The sequence below is a fragment of the Drosophila arizonae genome, chromosome 5, assembly GCF_054131065.1.
Source record: "Drosophila arizonae isolate 15081-1271.41 chromosome 5, UAZ_ARI_1.0, whole genome shotgun sequence".
NCBI lineage: Eukaryota > Metazoa > Arthropoda > Insecta > Diptera > Drosophilidae > Drosophila > Drosophila arizonae.
Genome location: NC_142925.1, coordinates 943,223 through 963,142, shown reverse-complemented (window position 1 = coordinate 963,142; position 19,920 = coordinate 943,223). Strand labels below are relative to the sequence as shown.

At 42.6% G+C, this 19,920-nt stretch overlaps 6 protein-coding genes across 7 annotated transcripts; 2 read left to right on the top strand and 4 right to left on the bottom strand.

Moving 5' to 3' along the window:
- Positions 1-4: 4 nt before the first annotated feature.
- Positions 5-2,065, bottom strand: Phax (phosphorylated adaptor for RNA export). The gene is made up of 5 exons (XM_018010545.2): positions 1,783-2,065; positions 910-1,720; positions 741-832; positions 426-678; positions 5-362 (listed from the first exon to the last, which is right to left on the bottom strand). The coding sequence occupies exons 1-5, from the start codon at positions 1,828-1,830 to the stop codon at positions 160-162; spliced, it is 1,407 nt and encodes a 468-aa protein (XP_017866034.1). The 5' UTR covers positions 1,831-2,065; the 3' UTR covers positions 5-159.
- An 86-nt stretch (positions 2,066-2,151) lies between these two features.
- Positions 2,152-6,048, top strand: Mys45A (SDA1 domain containing protein Mys45A). Its single transcript, XM_018010536.2, has 3 exons — positions 2,152-2,710; positions 2,768-2,929; positions 4,140-6,048. Exons 1-3 carry the CDS (start codon positions 2,237-2,239, stop codon positions 5,658-5,660), a joined length of 2,157 nt encoding a protein of 718 aa, XP_017866025.1. The 5' UTR covers positions 2,152-2,236; the 3' UTR covers positions 5,661-6,048.
- tsu (40S ribosomal protein S12 homolog tsunagi) lies at positions 6,000-6,820 on the bottom strand. Its single transcript, XM_018010565.2, has 2 exons — positions 6,618-6,820; positions 6,000-6,518 (listed from the first exon to the last, which is right to left on the bottom strand). The coding sequence occupies exons 1-2, from the start codon at positions 6,676-6,678 to the stop codon at positions 6,082-6,084; spliced, it is 498 nt and encodes a 165-aa protein (XP_017866054.1). The 5' UTR covers positions 6,679-6,820; the 3' UTR covers positions 6,000-6,081.
- A 191-nt stretch (positions 6,821-7,011) lies between these two features.
- Positions 7,012-10,034, top strand: Pgm2a (phosphoglucomutase 2). 2 transcript variants are annotated; one of them, XM_018010540.2, is made up of 5 exons: positions 7,012-7,151; positions 7,311-7,486; positions 7,550-7,651; positions 7,739-8,012; positions 8,399-10,034. In XM_018010540.2, exons 2-5 carry the CDS (start codon positions 7,341-7,343, stop codon positions 9,752-9,754), a joined length of 1,878 nt encoding a protein of 625 aa, XP_017866029.2. In that variant the 5' UTR covers positions 7,012-7,151; positions 7,311-7,340; the 3' UTR covers positions 9,755-10,034. The 2 variants fall into 2 exon arrangements, with proteins under 2 accessions (XP_017866029.2, XP_089325557.1); XM_089469431.1 differs by having other exon boundaries at positions 7,139-7,256.
- A 693-nt stretch (positions 10,035-10,727) lies between these two features.
- On the bottom strand, positions 10,728-14,774 carry Vang (Strabismus domain-containing protein Vang). Its single transcript, XM_018013331.2, has 2 exons — positions 14,106-14,774; positions 10,728-14,045 (listed from the first exon to the last, which is right to left on the bottom strand). The coding sequence occupies exons 1-2, from the start codon at positions 14,341-14,343 to the stop codon at positions 12,541-12,543; spliced, it is 1,743 nt and encodes a 580-aa protein (XP_017868820.1). The 5' UTR covers positions 14,344-14,774; the 3' UTR covers positions 10,728-12,540.
- A 303-nt stretch (positions 14,775-15,077) lies between these two features.
- Positions 15,078-19,874, bottom strand: LOC108617262 (superkiller complex protein 3). Its single transcript, XM_018012987.2, has 13 exons — positions 19,488-19,874; positions 19,215-19,426; positions 18,965-19,157; positions 18,307-18,905; positions 18,161-18,238; positions 17,692-18,103; positions 17,420-17,602; positions 17,175-17,359; positions 16,321-17,109; positions 15,829-16,260; positions 15,587-15,761; positions 15,339-15,526; positions 15,078-15,269 (listed from the first exon to the last, which is right to left on the bottom strand). The coding sequence occupies exons 1-13, from the start codon at positions 19,587-19,589 to the stop codon at positions 15,110-15,112; spliced, it is 3,708 nt and encodes a 1,235-aa protein (XP_017868476.1). The 5' UTR covers positions 19,590-19,874; the 3' UTR covers positions 15,078-15,109.
- Between the last annotated feature and the right edge of the window lie 46 nt (positions 19,875-19,920).

The following is a 19,920-nucleotide window of genomic DNA, read 5'->3' as shown; positions in this document are numbered from 1 at the left end:
TCACTTTTTATATATCTTCAAAAATCTTAGGCGCTACGCATTTATTTAGATTTACAAATATATTTCTAGCTATATAAATGTCAAAAATTATGCGCCACTCCATATATATATAATAATATAAAACGAATGGCCTCGTTGTTTAACGCTTAGCGTATTCATTTAAAATAAATCCATTTCGCCACAATTCACATCGAGAATATCATCGTCGTAGCTGACCAATTGCTTAAGGCTTGCTGCTGCTGTAGCAGCTTTTGAAGTCGATGGCAGATCAGTATTATCGACCACATTTATATTTATTTCATGAGTTCTATATTCCGGGCTGCTTTGCTCCTGACCAACAGGCGATGGCGGAGGATTTGATACTACAAAGAGAGAAGAGTTTAGATGAAAATAATTGATGGTGCTTAAATATAATAGGGTCTTACAATTGCCTGGCTGTATTTGTGCCAATTCCTTCCGGCTATTTAATAAAGGCATTTCGGTACTCTTTTCACTTAAACATTTCTTTAGCTCCTCAACTTTACGATCCCGTATTAATGAGGCCAGTTGCTTTCGCGACTTGCTCTCATTCTGGCGATCCTCGCTGAAAATTGATTTCTGTTGCGCTGGCGTTATGAGATTATGATGCTTGAGCAGGAATAGAAAAACTCCGCCAGGTGTACGACGACGTCGGCCGTTCTGCAAAGATAAACTGAACTTCAATTCAGAGTTTCATAGATCTAATCTTAGTTTTAACTGACGTTGATCATCATTCCCCCATCAGCTTCGATGCGTTGCGTTTCCTTGTACAGCTCCAGTGGCAAATCTAAGCCAAGTATTTGAACAACACGAACTGCAAAAGAAATTGCAAGCCAGACTTAGGTCTTGAATCTTGGTTAATATTTTATCTTGAATCCTTTGATTACACACCCAAAAGTTCGTCCTTCTCCTCATACAGTTTACTGGCCATTTCGTTAGCCACATCCTTGGGTTCGCGTCCCGTCACGTCTTGCAAGTCAAGTATGTGTCGCGGCTCACTAGAATTGTCCGAAGAGCCGCTCGTTGAGGAATTGCCACGACGGGATCTCGACCTTGAACCAAGCCTACTTTTGATCGGACGTCGCTGATCCCGTCGCTGGCTGTCCAAGCAGGCAGAGCGCCCTCGCTTGAACGCCGGCTGTGAGCTGTTGCCCTCGTCAGAAGAGTTGGACAGGCGCCGCTTTAGCGCATGCTCTCCATTTAGGCGATATCTCAAAGAGAAATCATAGTTCTCCACATTACGATCGCTGCTGCTTTTGTGGTTCACATCGCAGCCGCGCATATTCTCAGTCAATGCCTCCTCCTGCAGTGCCGCTGTCCATATGTTATATTTCTTGAAGCGCGCGCGATTCGGTTCCCCAGTCGAGGAGGAGGCGGCGTCGGCGGATGAGCAGCCTTCAGCTGTGGCAGAAGACACACGTATCATAACGGTTCTTTTAATGCGCTTCTTGCGCTTTTTGTTGGAGCCGAGATTTTCGGTGCGCAGCTTTTTGATGCAGCCCTCTTCAGAGGACTCGCCGCTGGTGCTCTGCTCGCTATTCGTTTGAGACTCATCGTCCAAGGCGCTTTGAAGCTGATGGCAGGTGGCAAGCGAATTTGTTGCATTGCTTTCGGCAACTCCCTTTGCAGCTGTTGCAACGTTTGAAGCCGGCGCCGGCCGCTGCAACGGCGTATAGATCTCCTCCTCGCCGCTTGCTGACAGCTGACATGGCATTATATGCATATTAACTAACTATTTTTTATATATTCTATGTAGTTCTTTACCTCGCCATCCTCTAAATCGACGTCTTCATTTGACTGCAGCTCCATCATCTTGCAGGAAAAAATTAATTCTCTTAAGGCACTAGTGTTAAAAAACGATTGCACTAACAAAGAAATGTTTCCACTGATGGATGACGGTGTTATCGGTAAAATAGTGGCAGCACTATGCTAGAATGCAAAACCATTGTTAACGTTTTGGAAAATAATATTTAAGTGCTGTAGCCAAAATGATATTAGTTTTTTATTATTCTTCTTTATACATAGAATTTAGATAGACCTTCCAGTATTGTAATATTGATCGCAACAGCTGATTAATCAAGTGGAAACGACACAAAAAGAAAATTTCAAACTGTGGCAACTCTATTTGGCATGCAGTAAGAAGAAGAAGACACGTGCATTCTTTCATAAAGTTTTGAACGTGCTTGTCAGACGTAAAAATACAAATTTACGTCTAGTTATGGTGCGTCCAAACAATCAGCTGCCGGATAATCTTCCGCAGCTGCAGAACCTGATCAAGCGTGATCCTGAGTCCTACAGCGATGAGTTCCACACGCAATACGAACATTTTTTAAGTTTACTTGAAATCTTCGCTTTAAATCCGGGCGAGGAAAACAAATCGTTGGACGAAATAGTGATGTTTATTGCTCAGGTGGCACAATGCTATCCACAGGTGTGCCAGCAGTTCCCAAAGCACCTGACGGATTTGTTAAGGAGCAGTGCCACTGTCCTAGATCCTGCGATGAGGAATTCCTTTGTCAAAGCGTTGATTCTGCTGCGTAATAAGAATCTGGTTCCAGCATTGGATATATTGGAATTATTTTTTCAACTGCTGCGCTGCCAGGATAAGAATCTGCGCACCTTCTTGCAAACACACATCGTAACGGATATTAAGAACATGAATGCGAAGCACAAAGATATGAAGCTTAATTCGGTAAGGCAATGCGCTTGAGAATGATCTTCAGTCTTTATTAATTTATTGTTGTATTAGAGTTTGCAAAACTTTATGTACGGCATGTTGAAGGACGCCAATCCCAAGGCTGCTAAAATGTCGGTGGATATCATGATTGAGTTGTACAAGAAGAACATATGGAACGATGCCAAGACAGTGAACGTGATTGCCAGCGTGGGCTGCTTCTCGAATATAACAAAGGTTTGCAATGCATCCAGATAGTTTCCAGTAGAGCACACAGAGAACAAGCATAGCCCATTCCCAATTTCAACTAACGCTTTAAGCTAGCAACAGTACCTGGTACCATAATGCCTAGTTCTTCACAATATGTATTTCCTTTTGTTTTTTATACTCATTCACGAAAGTGAATCAGTATATTGGTTTTGTGCAATGTCCGTCTTGCTGTCCGTCCGTCTGTCCGTCTGTCCGTATGAACGCAATCTATTTCGGCGCTATTGAAGCTAGAGACTTGAAATTTGGAACACATACTCGTGTATATCTCCGATTTATAAAGTGTTAAAATTTTCCCGATCCGCCCACTAGGGGCGTGGCAAATCGGAAAATGCATTTTCCGATATACCAGAAATCATGTTTGTTGAAGAGCTAGAAAGCTGAAACTTGGTATGTAGGTCCGCGTTGACCACCCAAGATCACGAGCTATGGCGGATATATCTACGCCCATTGGGGGCGTGGCAAATCGGATAAAACTGTATCTCCTAAAGTTGTAAACCTAGAATGCTGAAATTTTGCACGTCAGCTAATGGTATGATTCTATAAAGTCTGAAGATAAATTATAAGTCTACGCCCGTTGGGGGCGTGGCAAATCGGACATGAAGATATGGTGATTTTTTAAATTCTCCTATATTTTGGACACTATTGATGGCAGAGACCTCAAATTTTGTACATATACTCGGACTGATCACCCAAGACCAAAAAGTTTTGTCGGATATATGTCCGCCCACAGGGGGCGTGGCAAACCGCAAAAGTTTATATCTCCTAAAGTATAATAGCTAGAAGCTTCAAATTTGGATAGTTGAGTTACTGGTAGCCTCCTCTATCGATTCCCCAAAAATAATTTTTACGCCTCTTTAGGGGCGTGGCACATCGAAAAATACCCTGTAATTTTCACATTTTTTTAGGGTAAGCATTCAAACTTTGCAGTTAGGGTAACGTTATCTCTTTCTAAAAACTGACCAAAAATGAGGTGTCTACGCCCAGTTGGGGCGTGGCAAATCGGAAAAACCTGTATATTCTACAGTATTAGAACGAAACTTAACTACTAAATTGTTGATGGGATGTGAATGAGTATTCCGCAGTCGGTAACGCCCGACTGCAACGTTCTTACTTGTTTTTGTTTTGTTCACTTGCTACAGATGATACTTGAAAGTGAACTAATTTCTTTGCCTTGCAGGTACTTGTCACATCTCTAAAGTTCTTCCTTGGTCACGATGATGAGGATGAAGCTGGCAGCGATTCAGACAGCGAGGAGGAAGTCGATCTGAAAGGTGCGCTAATGGCAAATCGTGTGAACAAAAAGACGAAGAAACGCCAAAAACAGCTGCAACAGATTAAGAAGCAAGCGGTTAAAGCGCAAAAGAAAAAGAAAAATGCGCCAGCGTTCAACTTCTCCGGCATTCATCTGATACACAATCCTCAGGGCATGGCCGAGGGTTTGTTTAAGCAGCTGCAGTCGAGCAACGAACGCTTTGAGGTCAAGCTAATGCACCTGGATGTCATCTCAAGACTAATAGGCATTCATGAGCTCTTTCTGTTTGGCTTTTATCCGTATATCACACGGTTTCTGCAGCCGCATCAGCGGCAGGTGACGCGCATTCTTCAATTCGCAGCTCAGGCCTCCCACGAGTTAATTCCGGGTGACGTTATTGAGCCCATCTTGAAGACAATTGCAAACAATTTCATCACCGAGCGCAATTCGAGTGACGTCATGGCAATTGGCTTGAATGCCACACGAGAGATTTGCATGCGCTGTCCTTTGGCCATGGGAGAGGACTTGCTGCAGGATCTGGCCATGTACAAGACATACAAGGAGAAGTCCGTGATGATGGCCGCGCGCTCCTTGATCACGCTCTATCGCGAACAGCTGCCTGCTATGCTTCACAAGAAGGATCGAGGCAGACAAACGGAGGCGCAGGCTGAGCGCAAGGTGAGGGCCTATGGTGAAAAGGATGTCAAGGACACTGTGGTGGGTGCAGAGGTGTTGCTCAAGGACTCGAAGACAATTGACATCGGCAGTGATGATGACGACACGGATTCCAATGATGGTGAGTGGGTGACTGTGACCCACAGCGATAACGAGGATCGATGCGAGGAGCAGGCCAGTGATAGCGAGGAGGAGGAAGAGGACGATGATGATGAAGAAGAGGATGATGACGACGAAGATGATGATGAAGAGGCAGAAGAGTCCGATGAAGGCGTTGCCAGTGATTGCGAGGAGTCAACGCGCAAGGAGAAAAAGGAAAACGCAAAGTCGTCTAAAGCAGAAATAAAAATGCTCGATCAGAAGGAAGCTGCGCAGGAGCTGGCTTTGACGCGCATATTCACTGATGAGGACTTCAAGCGCATAAATGCAGCCAACCTGAAGAAAACTGTGACAAGCGCACGCAAACGTCCTCTGGAGCAGGATCGAGCTGAGTTTGTGAAGCTAAACAGCATCGAGATGATTTATAAGAAACGTAAACACGATAAGGAATCACGATTGGAGACAGTGCAGGCGGGGCGACAGGATCGCGAGCGTTTCGGCTGGAAGGATGGTCGCGTCAATGAGAATTGTTCGAAGACGAATCGAGAGAAACGCAAAACGAAGAACTTTGGCATGTTGCGGCACAAAGCACGCTCCAAGGTGAAGAAGAGCTTCAGGGATAAGCAGCTGGCCATGCGCAAGCATCTACTGCATCAGAAAAAGATGAAGTAGACGCTGAACTGGCAGCTGATGAAGAGGAAAAGGAATTGGACAGAGCTGAAGTGGATTAAAAAATGGAGACAAATCGAACAGCAGCTGATTAAGCATTCAATAAAAATAAAGGCCTGCGAGTAGCAAGTGGATAGAAATGCAAGTCGAAGTTTCCAAGGAAAGAGCGAGTTAGGCGAAAGCATCTTCTAAACCAGAAGGTGATATAAAAGAAAATAGATTAGGAAGGGGGAGGCAGCTGGAACAGCGATGAGATCGAACTTAGCTGAACTAGAAGAGAGGCTGATAAAGATGGAAGACGAAGTGTATCTGTGGATGCAAATCAGTTAAAGTTTCGGGAGCTCCTTTTGTATTGACACTGCAATAAAGTTTATTTCAATTTCTATTTTAATTTACGAGTTATTCTTGGGGGTTCACATAGTTTCTATCTGCGTCGCTTTTCCGATTTCTTCACACGCTTGGGTCCCTTGACGAAGCACCAATCCACTTGAATCGTTTGTCCCATGATATCTGTGCCATTTAGCGCCTCCTTGGCTGCCAGAGCTTGTTTGTGCGTCTCATACTCAACCAGGGCGTAACCTTTTGAGAAGCCTGTGCGTCGATCTAGATTTAAATGTATGTTCTTAATCTCTCCGTAATCGCAGAATTTCTCCTGTATTTCATCCTCCTGTGCCTCTTCGTGTATGGAGGTCACAAACAGTATCCAGCCCTCGACGGAGCGCTGTGGCCCTGGTTCCAGTTCATCGTCATCCTCGTTACGCACCCTTTCGTAACTGTGAATGGCTTCGCGTGTGTTGCTGTCGCTACCAAAACCGCGTCCTTTGCGATGTTTAGCTTTCTCCTTCAAACGTACAATGCCCTCTGTTTGTGTGGGCGTGGGGTATTATAGTAAAACATGAATAGCCGGCTTGGCAAAACGTTGAAAAATAGCGCGATATTCACATTTCGCACGGTACTTACGGTCGCCATCCTCGTCCACTTCAAACTCTTCGGCATTATCAATATCCAACACATCAGCCATTTTACTTTGATTTGTTGTTTAACTTATTTAAATAGATCTAATTGAACTATTTTAAAGAGATTTCGCCGCGTGTTGTAGTTGTGATTTTTTCAGCGTTCTTTGACAAGATTATAATGTACTAAAAAATACTATGCCGTGAACTGAACTAGTTATTAAAATAGGTTCCAAATTGGTATTTATAAAAGATAGTATTAAATACAAATATGATTAAATTGTTATTTTTTATGTAGTTGGTAATCAAGATATGATTTTTATTTAGAGCTTAAATGTTACTATTTTTGCTCATATTTGAAGAAATAAAATGTTGTCAAAATGTCAGTATTCATTTTAAGGGCTTCTCGTAATTTTGGTATTTTAGGGCTAATTATTTTTGGTCACTTGGTACTTTTAGTGCATTAGTGCGAATTATGTTTTTGTCTTTAAAAAGTTAAAGGCGAACGCACAGGGGGTCTTCAGTTAAAATCAACTACCGGGTGAGTGAAGATATAAGCGGCAATTGCGGAATTGATCAATAAATGTATACTATATATGCCCAGAAGGGTGTGTGACATGACCAGCTGCAATCGCTGACAATTAATGTTGTAAATGTTTGGTGCGTGTGTTAGCATACTCATTAATTGTATTAATTGTAGGTTTTACGATATTTGTTGCTAACGGAAACCATGGATCAAGGACAAAATGAATCTGCCAATCGATACTCAGGTAATGAGAAATTGGATAAATGTATCCATGATTGGCTTTCTTGGGATCCTAATCCAACGACCAAGAATGAAATCCAAAAATATGTGGATAACGAGGACTGGGAAACGTATGTAAAAGATATATATTATATATAAATGATTTATAATAAACTCATTTTTTTTCTAAACAGTCTCAAATTGCGGCTTTGTAAACGTATTTCATTTGGAACTGCCGGACTGCGAGCTGAAATGAGAGCGGGCTTCGATTCGATGAACGATTTGGTTGTCATTCAGTAAGTTTCCACTGAATTCGAACTCGAATTCGTATTATTCTCTGGAATGAATGATCTCATGCTAAATGACGTGTAAACTCTTTACAGAACTGCGCAGGGCATTTGTCAGTATTTAAAGGAGCAGTTTGATGAGAAGTCCTGGAGCGAGCAAGGCATTGTGTTTGGCTACGATGCCAGGCATAACAGCAAGCGTTTTGCCCAGCTCTCAGCATTGGTTTTTCTGGAAAATGGCTTTCGTGTTTATCTGTACACATGCTTTGTGGCCACACCTATTGTGCCATTTAGCATTAAGAAACTGAAATGTTTGGCAGGTGTGCAGGTGACAGCATCTCACAATCGCAAGGAAGACAATGGATATAAGGTAATCAATACATAGGTACAGTGAAAAATGCCATGAATGAAGCGAATAACTCATGCGTGTTCGAGAATCATCTAGAACGAACTTCATCAGCACTCCCAATACATCAGCGCTACAAGTCCCTCACCCTCTGAGAGTCGCGTGATCGAAAGGGATGGCAGATCATACAACATACGCGCCGTTTCTGCTTGCCCTTCAATTTCTCTCTCGCTGAAATGCATATGTGTATGTGTGTACGTAGGAGCACTGCTTTAATGACTCAATCGAGTATTAAACTTCGACTTTAACTCTCTCGCTCGCACACACACTCATACACTCACACACAGTCACAACTACATGTATTATCTATATACAAATATGTGATCTAACATATATTTTAACTTTTCCAGGTCTATTGGAGCAATGGAGCGCAAATAATCCCACCGCATGATTCGGAAATACAAAAGGCAATTGAAAAGAACTTGAAGCCACAGATAAAGAAAGATAATCTGGTGTGGAAAGATGATGGGTCTGTAGATGATAAGGCTTTGTGGTCCAAGAAGCAGCTGCAAGATCCCTATGATCAAGTTGTGCCTGCCTACTTCGAAGAATTGATAAATCAAATTCCCAAAGAACTTATCCAGGCCAACCAGGATTGTCCTTTGAAATTCGCATACACGGCCATGCAGGGAGTTGGCTATGAGTTTGTCAAGAAAGCCATCAAGTATGTGAATTTGGAGCCACTCATACCTGTGGAGGAGCAGGTCGAGCCAGATCCAGACTTCCGCAAAACGCCCATGCCCAATCCCGAGGAGGCCAAAGCTCTTGAGCTAGCCGAAAAAACGGCAAAAGACAATAAATGCCAAATCATTCTGGCCAATGATCCGGATGCAGATCGTCTGGCTGTTGCTGAAGTTTACGAGAACGAGGTTAAGATCTTTACCGGCAATGAGCTAGGCGCACTGTTAGGCTGGTGGATGTTGGAAATCATGAAGATATCAAAATCAAAAGTAGACACAAATCATGTGATGATCGCGAGCACCGTGAGCTCGAAGATCTTGAAGTCGATGGCGCACATTGAAGGCTTTACATTCCACGAGACGTTGACGGGCTTTAAGTGGATGGCCAACAAGGCCATCGATGAGGAATTGACAGGTAAAACGGTTCTCTTCGCCTTCGAAGAAGCTATTGGTTTTATGATCTCTACTGTGGTGCCGGACAAGGATGGTGTCAGTGCCGCTGCCCACGTGGCCACCATGGCACGGTATCTATACTGCGAGAAGAAGCTGACACTGCAGCAGCAATTGGAGAACATCTATAGGCTATATGGCTATCATACTAGCATTTGTTCCTATGTCATCTGTGACGATCAAGTGAAGATCAAGCAGATCTTTAATCGCTTGCGCACCTTTGACAACGGCCAGGCGAACAGCTATCCGAGGAGCATTCTCAATGGCAAGTACCAGATCGAGCACGTGAGGGACTTGACCACGGGCTACGACAGCAGCACGGCTGATCTGAAGGCCACTCTCCCAGTTAGCTCCAGCTCCCAGATGATAACCTTTACCTTCGCGAATAACGTTGTCGTCACCCTACGCACCAGCGGCACGGAGCCCAAGATGAAATATTACGCCGAGATATGTGGAGACCGAGAGGATTCGAACTGGGAACAGCTCACGGCGACACTGAAGATTATGGTCGAGGCACTCGTGAATGAGTTCTTCGAGCCAGAGAAAAATAAACTGAAGCTCAAGTCAGCTGTCTGAACGAGTATATAGAATATAACGAATTTATAGCGCACAATCATTCATGATTATATACTATGTGCTACAGACTATAATCTACCCAGTTGTACTTGACATTAACCAAATACGCACAGTTATCTTTGTTATATATTTAGACTTTAGCTGATATTTATTCCAACTATATATATACACTTAAGCATATAGTAGACGAAATGTATTTAGCGGCATCAATTTACACCCTCAACTGATTTGATTTCACAAATAAAGAATTCCAATTTCAATTCCAACTATCACAATTAAATCCAATCTTTTGATATTTGAGCTAAAGTAAATCAGGTTTCTCCGTATACCCTAGGGATATCGTGAAGCTGTCACCAAGTGTGCCAGACATGGGCTGTCTGGTTTAGCAAGAAAGGTATGTTTATGGAATAGAATATCTTAGAGCTTACTTCGCTCTAGTTGCATTGTTCTATTGCCATATTAATATATATTGTCATCATTCCATTAACGTCGTTACAGTACTAATAGCGCTGTTCCGCAATTATTAGTTTCAATGTCAATGCCTACCCGGGTCATTTTTCCATTGTAGTGTAATAAATCCTTTACCATCAATCCTTGGCCATTGGTGCTATAATTTTATATTTATCAGTAATCATGTCCCTTGCCATCGCTCCGGCGCTACTTCGAATTCTTTCGTTGTGAAAGGGAGGTCGATGTTTGTTTTAATTCATGAGATCTTCAGAAAGGGTATATAGACTTTGTAGTGCTCAGGTTTCGCTATTTATTCTGAAGCTTCTGAAACTTAAGTGGAAATCATTAAAAACTTGAGTTGCTCTGCTTCAAAATCAAGTTCTCATAAGTATAAAAGTATACATTATACATATGTTTGTATGTCTACGTCATAAATATATTATGTATACAAGTATAATCAGGTTGTTGACTGGATCCATAGATTAACCCCCTCGAAAACAAATGAGGAGATAAGCAAAACGAGTTCATTCGAAAGTAATTTTTCGCAATTTATTTATACAGCAATTGATTGTTTATAAAATATCTATAAATATTGAAATGCATATCGGTTACACATATATGTATGTATGTATGCATATTCTGTTTAAAAGTCGTGATAAAAAAGCATTTAGCTAGAAAATGAAATGAAAAGTTGAGGCAAAAACAAGGCAAAGTATGCTAGCTTATATAAAATGGGCATATTTGTATGTAATAAATGGGATGCTAAAACTTATCATTCTATATATAGTATATATATATAAAGTGTTATCAGTTTTTATTGTTAGCTCTTACACTCAAAGATTGTGCTTTTAGTAGGTTGCTATGCACAGGTTATATGAAAAATAGAGATAGCTCTATGTATTACATATATGTATATATATACGTATATATGCATTGGCGATATCGTAAAATGCTTGTTAGCAGTCTCTTGCTTAAGTTTATGTATTTGTCACGAGTTACATTCGAGTTATAGTGCAGCTTTTTATACTATATATCCTCTATAGATATGTTCGAGTTTTAGTTGATGTTTCATGTATATATTTAAATATATATCGGAATCGCGCCTAGAGTATTATTTTAAGACATACTCTAAGCGCAAGTCCTATATCATTTTTAGACCCACAACCAGCGTATATAGGCATAGGTATATACTTTTAGGGACCATGGTTTACTTATACATACAAGTGTATATAGTTTATAAATATTTTCTACAAATTATAAAAATCATTTAAAAATCGTTTAGCTGCATTCTTAGACTGTTTTTCTCTTATTTGGAATACTTATGCTTAATACTTTGGGAACTTGTTGAAGTCGTTTCAATGGGACGTTCGATATGTGTGCGTTGAGTTTAGGATATTTTCACTGGGCTATCAAAAGTGTCGGATCAAATTGTTCATCAGACCTACCATAACAAAAACTTAAAATTAAGTCAAATGTAAATATATGAAAACTAAATACAACTTAAATTAAAATAAATCAAAATAAAAAAAACAATTTTGAACATTTGAAGAGAGAGTATTGTTTCTAAGCTGAATTCAAATTTACATTAAAAAGTTGAATACCTTAAAATGATATTGCTTAACTTCTAAAAAGGAGCTGCGGGGAAGTTATTTACTAGGTTACTTTCGAAGGAGGGCGAACTGAGACTTCGCGGAGCAAACAACCAACCAACCTTCGCCTCGAAGCTGTTGCTGAATGTAATGAGAAAGATATGGCCAGGGCCTCAGCTCTAAAGACAGGGAATGTCATGATTTCAGTAGGCGAAATATTGGAGACTAGAAATTGAAAATGGACATATAGTGAGGAGATAGCGATAATTCAAAAGAAAAGACAGAGGCAATGAGATACAGGTAGCAGCTCAAGTTATAAAATAGAGCAATGAGAGCTTGATAAAACTTAATGTTGAAAATGAGAGAAAAAGCTGCATAAATGGTAAATCAAATTAACGTACATACAAAATACATATAAATTGAAAAACATTTGAGCAGCTTTTACCTATAGGAAAGTTAGAGTATTAAAATAAATGTTAGAAAATAAATATAAAATCTTATAAATTGCTATGCCTTAATTTCATATATAAAATCTATCAATTTTAGCAGCAGCTTTGTAAATTTTATATAAACTTGTATAAAATATTAATCAAATATTATTAAATATCTGTATGTGGATGTAGAGTATCAGACGAACACATGCAAATACGATGATTGCGTTTGATTGCTGTGCGTGGGCGTTATCAAAGGAGGAGTTCTTTGCTGCTGCTGTTGATGGTGTTGCTGATGATGCTGATGTGGCTGGTGTCATACAGATGTCTCTGAGTTGAGCTTCAATACAAACTTATTGCTCTTGGGATCGACTACCTCCTCAGCCAAGTTGAAGTGGGGCAGCTTGTGTACGGTGACCATCAGGGAGACGTCGTTCTGTATCAACTGGAACGTGCATTCGTTGCTAATGGGGCGTGAGACGATGTCGTCACAAATCAGTGACCACGATTGCACCCAGCGACGCTCCTTCTCGCTCTGCATGACTGGCGATTCGGTCAGATAAGGCTCCAGGAAGGCGCGTGGCGACAAGTCATGCTTGAGGCAGTGCGCCAGATGCTTGAGTATACTCTCAAAGGTGTGCCTTGGCTGCTGCCGTGTGACACGCAAATATTTCTGCAGAGCGCGAGCCATCGAGGGAAACACCGCCTGAGCTGCCTCTTGGGGATCCAGAGGCAAGGCGGGAGCTGGTTCATTGTGTATGCGCTTGATGTGAGTGAAGGCCTCCTCGGCGGCCGTGATAAGGCGTGCGCGTCGCTTCTTGACCCGCCGCTCGTACTCGTGCTCCTCGTAGAAGCGTTCGTTGTGCGAGGAGTCGCGACGTCTTGCATTTGCCGCCAGCACAGCTCGACTCTGGCTCTGCTGCTGCGAGTTGCTGACGCCATCGACCTCGTAGTATTTGAAGCTGTTCGAGATTTTGTTACGTTGCGACTTCGATATTGATATGGGTATGCGCTCCAGATACGGATTGAAGATGGGAAAGTCCACATAGTAGTGCTGCAGCACCCACACGGCAGCACGCTGAATGCTCAGCTGGCCAAGCATATACGAGTGCGAAACGCCGTCTGGGGAGCGTATGATCTTAACATAATAGTATGGCTGCTGATGGCGCAGCTCCAGTAGGACAACCGCCACATAGTGTATGAAGAGCAGCGTGTCCACAAAGTTGGTCGCATAGCCAACTAGCGATTTATAGTCGACAGTATCGCCGCCGGTTTCCACCACAATCTTGGCGCTGTTCGTGACCTGCACAATGTAGAAGAGCCAATAGGCAAAGGTGCAAATGGTGACCAGGAGCAGCACGATCGCACGATACAGAAAGATCCGCGGCATGCTGGCCGCTGTGCGACGCATGAACAGGGCCCACAATCCAATGGCTAGCAACAGCAGTCGAGCCGCCAGCGAGACGAGCTGTCCCTTGCACTGCTCGCTACATGCCAGCAGCTGTGTGCGCACAGTCTGGGTCAATTCCGGATGATCGAAGGCCGACGGAAAGAAGCCAATGTATGGCATTACGACCATGGCGACGGGCGAGAAGAATGCGCCACAGCCGAGTAGGAAGTAGAATGTTGATTCCACGTAGCGACGGCAAGCGAAGCCGAATCCTTTCTCATTCTCCCGGTGCCACATATTGTTGATGTCTTCCATGGAAATGCTTTGCTCCGAGGTGTTGCCCGTGACAGCCGTTGTATTCTCACCCCAATTCTCATCCTGTGGCAATATCTGCACCTCAATCACCTCCTGGCCATCGCGAGAATCGTCACCTGGCAAGCCGTATAAGGGTGAGCTTCCCATTTGTATATACATGGCTGTAAATTACTCACCTGTCATATTAACACTTGTTTGATAGGGCGCCATGTCGCTGCGTCCTTTGCCGGATTTCGAAGAATGGGTGCTCCGATGTGAGTGCCTTGAGCGATCTCTGTGATATCCGTTGTTAACGGTGCCTCCGCCACCGCCACCACCACCTCCGCCTCCTCCCCCTCCTCCACTATTGTTGTTGTGATTGCGAGAGCGTCGCGAGCGTCCACTATGTTCCGATTTGACGGATTCGTTTTCCATTGCAAGCAAACAACAAAAATTGCAATTGTTGGCGTCCGTGCGTGGGCGTCAACACCTGAAACTCGCTTTGTAGCCTAATTAACTGACCGCGCTGGCTATTTTACTGTCTAACTGTAATTACGGCAGGTTTTTCCCATATGCATATACATGTATGTGTTTTTCTTTGTATGCGCGTGTGTGTGTGTTCGCACCACATTCATAGGTATTTGCTGCAAGCGGTGCTCTGGGTGGAGTCTATGCCGTTTCCACTGTTGCACATAGCTTTGCAGTCAATTTTATAACTAACAAAGGAGTACATGAACACTTTGTAGCATTTGCATATTGCTTTCATTAATATTTTTCACTATTTAATACACATTTTCACTGCTTTTTATTTCACTAAGGCTCTGCTTCGCTCTGCATTCAACCCCGACCAACAAGAATGGCAGCCAGTGTCACCACACTAAAGGAAAATAAGACAACTATGCACCCATACACACGCTGGCTATACTTTGGTATTTTACAGCACTACTTGTGTGCAAAATGCTCTGTTTAGCTGGAATTTATTACAATAATTGGAACTAGGGCCCAGCTGCGCCTTCAATAGCTCAGGTGGTAGAGCGATGCAGTGTAGTAAAAATATTTTTGTAGACCCCACAGGTCGCTGGTTCGACTCCAAGTCTAGGGATTCACTTATTTTTTTTTCTGCGCTTTTTAATGTTCTTTTTTAAATTAAAAAAAAAAATACATCAATATTTTCTTACTTAATGTTTTTACTATTTAGAGGCTAGCACGCAGTTATACTGCGTAGCAGCTGCCTGGCTTGCTGATTGATTGGATTCATGCGTATGGCGCTTTGAATAAGCTTGAGGGATTGAGTCCTATCCACACGTTCCAGAGCTCGGCTGGCATAGATGGTTGTCTCTGATAGCTCATTGGCATTGTTGCTGATATGGATATATAAGAAAAACGTTAGATATACAATCAAACATATACACAAAGAGAGTGTTGCCTACCTGTCACTCAAGAAGCTGGGCTTTAATTTCAGCGTAATCAAAGCCATATTAGCTAAGGCTTTTTCATAAGTCGCATCGTTCGGGAAATAGTCCAGCAGAAATTTGACAAAAATTTTGCGTACCGCAGGATTTTGAGGAAACATACGCACGCGTTGTTGAAGATAGTTCAAAGCCTGACGAGGGCCCTCCTGAAAATGAGAGATATTATAGTTATAGTGATAAATAAAATTTAAATTTTCATTGCTCACATTAATTAAGCAGTAATTAGCAGTTAGGTAGGACACATCAGTCGAGTACTTCTCATTGAATTGATACTTCTGTAGCTCTGGAATAATGATCTTAATCAGCTCATTATCCCGATGCAACACACCCAAAGCAAAGGCCGAGAATAAGGCTTGAATGGGAGCACCTTTGAGAAGTATGCTATTCGAATATATAGAAACAAATTAGACTTGATGGGATACAGACTTTAGAGCCATTTCTCGCATACCATTGATAAAGCAGTGTTTTGGTATCCGTATCGCCTTGCGAGGCATATACTAGGGAGGCCATGGCAACCAATATAGTGGCTGCCTTTTCTTCATCCTGCGCCATGCCGCTGGCCAACAGGTTGGAGTATGTTGCATACGATTCATGAGATTGTCCACAGCGATAATAGGCCAAAGCCAGTCCAGATATGGGCTTAAAGGAAGCATGCGCTACATTGTCAAAGGCGCAGACTGCCTGCTCCGGCTGACCGAGCTTCAAGTAAAGATACCCTAGATTCGTATAAAGATTATCTCGGTCTGTGCCGGGCTGCGCTTGCTGGCAGGCGCGTGTAAATGAATTAATTGCCTGCTTGTAGAGCTTTTGGCGTGCGAAAAGAAAGCCCTGAAATGTAAGCGACGCAATGCAGGCCTCCGACTCCTCATTCTGCACAAACCTGAAATAGACAAATCATTATCAAAATGTTATGCAATAAAAACAACTAGAAATAGCAGACCAATTGATGGCATCCAAGGCATATATATCCGCATGCATATGCTCTATTGCATGCTTGTTGTGCGGCTTATCGCGCAGCACCGGATCGGAGAGCACACGGCAAACCCAATGGGCATAACCAATAGCTGCTTCTGGATGATATTCGAACTGCTGGCAATGCCGAAATAAATCGAAAGCCTCCTCCTGCTCGCCAATTATTTCAGCTACCAAAGCCTGTCCTATCCAAGCATTCGGATAAATCGGACTCGATTGCTGGGCACGCTTAAAGGCCTCGTTAGCTAATCTTATATCGCCTAGCTTAAAATACAATACGCCGAGATTTGTCCAAGCTGTATAGGATTTTCGTTCAGTCACAACAGCTTGGATCAAACAATGTTGAGCCACAGGAAAATTCTCATTGGCTGCGTGCATATTGATCACACCCAACAAATTCCAGTTCTGCCAGCGATTGCTCTGCGCCTTGATGGCCATCTTGCACACCTTGGCAGCTAACTCCAGATGACTCTTCGCATCCTCTGGCATGTAGACGGCGCTATAGTAGCTGCATAAGGCCAACTCATACCACAAGAATGTGTTTTGCTTCAGTTTTAAGGCGCACAAGTAAAATCTTTGCGCCAGCTGCAGTAGATCTTTGCGTGATAGATACACAATTTTCTCCTCTCGCTTCGCCAAATTGCCAGCAACATCCAAATTAGCTAAGGATTTAGGTAACTGAGCTGTTTGCACCAAAACACTCGCAGTGAGTCGCCAAAGCCAAACCATGCACTGAGCCTTGCTTTGCAAGAAGGCACTGAAGAGAATTGAAAAGGAAACTAATTAATCTGATCCAATATACAATATCTACTGCTCAACAACCTCTGCAGATGCTCCAAAGCCATTTGGAAGTTATCCTTGGCACGTCCATACAGATTTTGACTCTTTAGATTGTGGGCAAGACTTATATGCGCCTCTGCAGCGCCTTTCAAAGCAGGCAAATAATCTGGGTACTGTTTGAGTAGCTCATCAAAGTCAGCAATTGCCTCTGGATACATGCGAATGGTCTAAAAGACATAGAGATATAAGTTAATATATACTACATACAAACAAATCTGTTCAATTACCGTTTTAATCAGAGCTATTTGCAGTTGAGCGTAACTGTTGTTGGGCGAAAGCTCGAGAATTTTTTGAAAGACACGAATTGCTGAGTTGTAAGAGCCGCGTGCTGCGTATGCATCGCCCAGGGATTCCCAATAGACCATGCATTTATAGTCGTGCTTAATAGCAAGACGAAAGCATTGAATAGCCTAAGAAGAGTATGTATAGTACATAATCAGAGAATGATAAGTGTATTCAGCTGAATTAGAACTAATTAACATAGGAGGAATATGCGTACATTATCCAGTTTTTTCACTTTCAAAAAGTGCAATCCCAGTTTGTACTGCAAGCGAATGGCATCATCACTGCTCAAGTGGCGTAAGGTATTGAGCAACAGTGCTTCATTTAGATCCTCTTCGCCCAACTGCTGATAGATTGAGCTTAAGGCATCCACAGCCTCTTCGGCCAAAGCATTCAGACTAACGCACTTCTCAAAACATTTACGCGCTCGTAAAATATCATCATTCGCTTGATACAAGTGCCCCAAGTGCTCGAAGCATTCAGCTATGTGGGGCTGTAGTCGTGTAGCCTTCAGCATGCAGTTCAGCGCCTCGGCGAAATTTTGCAGCTTCATATTCAGCTTGCCACGCAGCAGCAGCGCTTCGAATGATTCATTGTTGGCTAGGGCTTCAAGAGCTTCCGATGGCGGACTATAAAACGGATATAGATGTTAGGCTTATGAGTGCCATGTGACCAACTAGGCTTACAGTAGAAATTCAGCGTGTGTAACTGCATCTAATGGCAAGGACTTCAACTTTTCCACTTCTCCCAGTTTATAATAGCACCTGAAGGTAGAGACAAGATGGAGAAATATAGGCTACTATCTACTATTCTATAGAGATATTCTACAAACCGTGCTAGAGCCTTCAAGCTAAGTTCATCTGTTGCTGCTTTATCCTTCAGCAGCTTAGACGCCTCCTCCAATAGTTTGGCATCCATTTTATAGGACAAACACTGAGCATACTCTTCATGCTGCTCGCCCAGCTCCTGCCACAGCAACAGCGCTAATTTATGAGCTCCCAATTTCATGTGAATCCTAGCCAGAAGCTGTTGAGTCATCCTGTAGCTTGGTTGGTATTCCAGAGCTTGCAAAGCCAATTGTCGAGCCGCAACGAACTGCTCTTTTGAATACAACTCTAAAGCCTGAACAAGCAGGGCTAAATTTGATTTGGGATTGAGTTGCAGCAGCTGTGCGGCATATTCTGAAACAGAGCGACGCAGTTCGCTTTGCCAAGCTTTATTGTTCACCTTCTCATGATTCTCGCAGTGCATCATACAGATCCATTCATAGGCATAGACATCGCGTGGATGTGATTCAGTCATATTGCAAGCGTGGCGCATGCAGCTAACATAGTCCTGCTGCTTGTAGAGGAACTTCAGATAACGCTTGTAGACCATGCTCTGTAGATCGGCATCGCCCACTGACAACAGTTTGTCCATGCTCATCTTGTACTATCAGGTAGAGAGCGGGATTATAATTAAGCTGGGATATTGCCACAAGCATTACTTACGAGTTCTATTTCTGCGGCTGGCACCTCCATTTCGCTGGTAAACCATAATCTGCCCAGATACTCTAGGATCTTATTGATATGGCTATCATTCGGATTCTGTGCCTTCTTCTTGAAAATGTCAAGGCATGATTTAGTCAACGCAGCATCCGCCGCCAAGGCGTAGAGCTTTTCATAGTATTCCAAGCATTTCTCTCTACAATTACAAAATTTGTTGGACCTATTTGTTAATTCTTCGATTGGTCACACTTACGGCAATAGCTCCATGAGCTGCTCGTAAATTTGTGGCAGCTCCTCTGCGGGCGCACAATTCGCCAGTCCTTGCAACGCGACTGTGGCGGGTCCTTCGGTATACTCAATGGACTTGCGGAGAAATTTGGCCGCCTCTACTTTGTCAATATTCTGGTAGGCAGCGCCCAGCAACAAGTAACCCATATAATTCTTTGGATCGCTCTTGAGTAGACGCTGCAATAAATGTCAAAGTCAGCAAAAATAACAAAAGATTTCTATTTCCATTTGTCTTCACTTGGCATTTATGTATGGCGTCTCCATATTTGGCCATTTTAATTGTTTCCCGTATGTCCTTGATTAGGGCTTTTGATTCCTTGGTACTCATTGTGGATATCATAGAAATTAAATTTATTTTATCAGCTTATTTCAATTGAAATGGTCAACATCAATGTGACGCTACACAAATTATATTCTTGAATGAATCGAATAAACATCCTGCTCTATCGACTTGCAAATACCCTGCTAGTATATCGACTCAGCTTTGAAAATGAAAACTGCATAAGTAAATGATATAACTAATCAGTTGTAATTTAATAAACAGATGTGCAATGTTTCATTATATACAAAACTTTGCAACTATCAACCATATCATCAACGTATCTACAAGTGTAGCAACAGTAAGACGAACTTGTTTTGGTCAGATTGCAGGTGATTTTGTGTGATAGGGG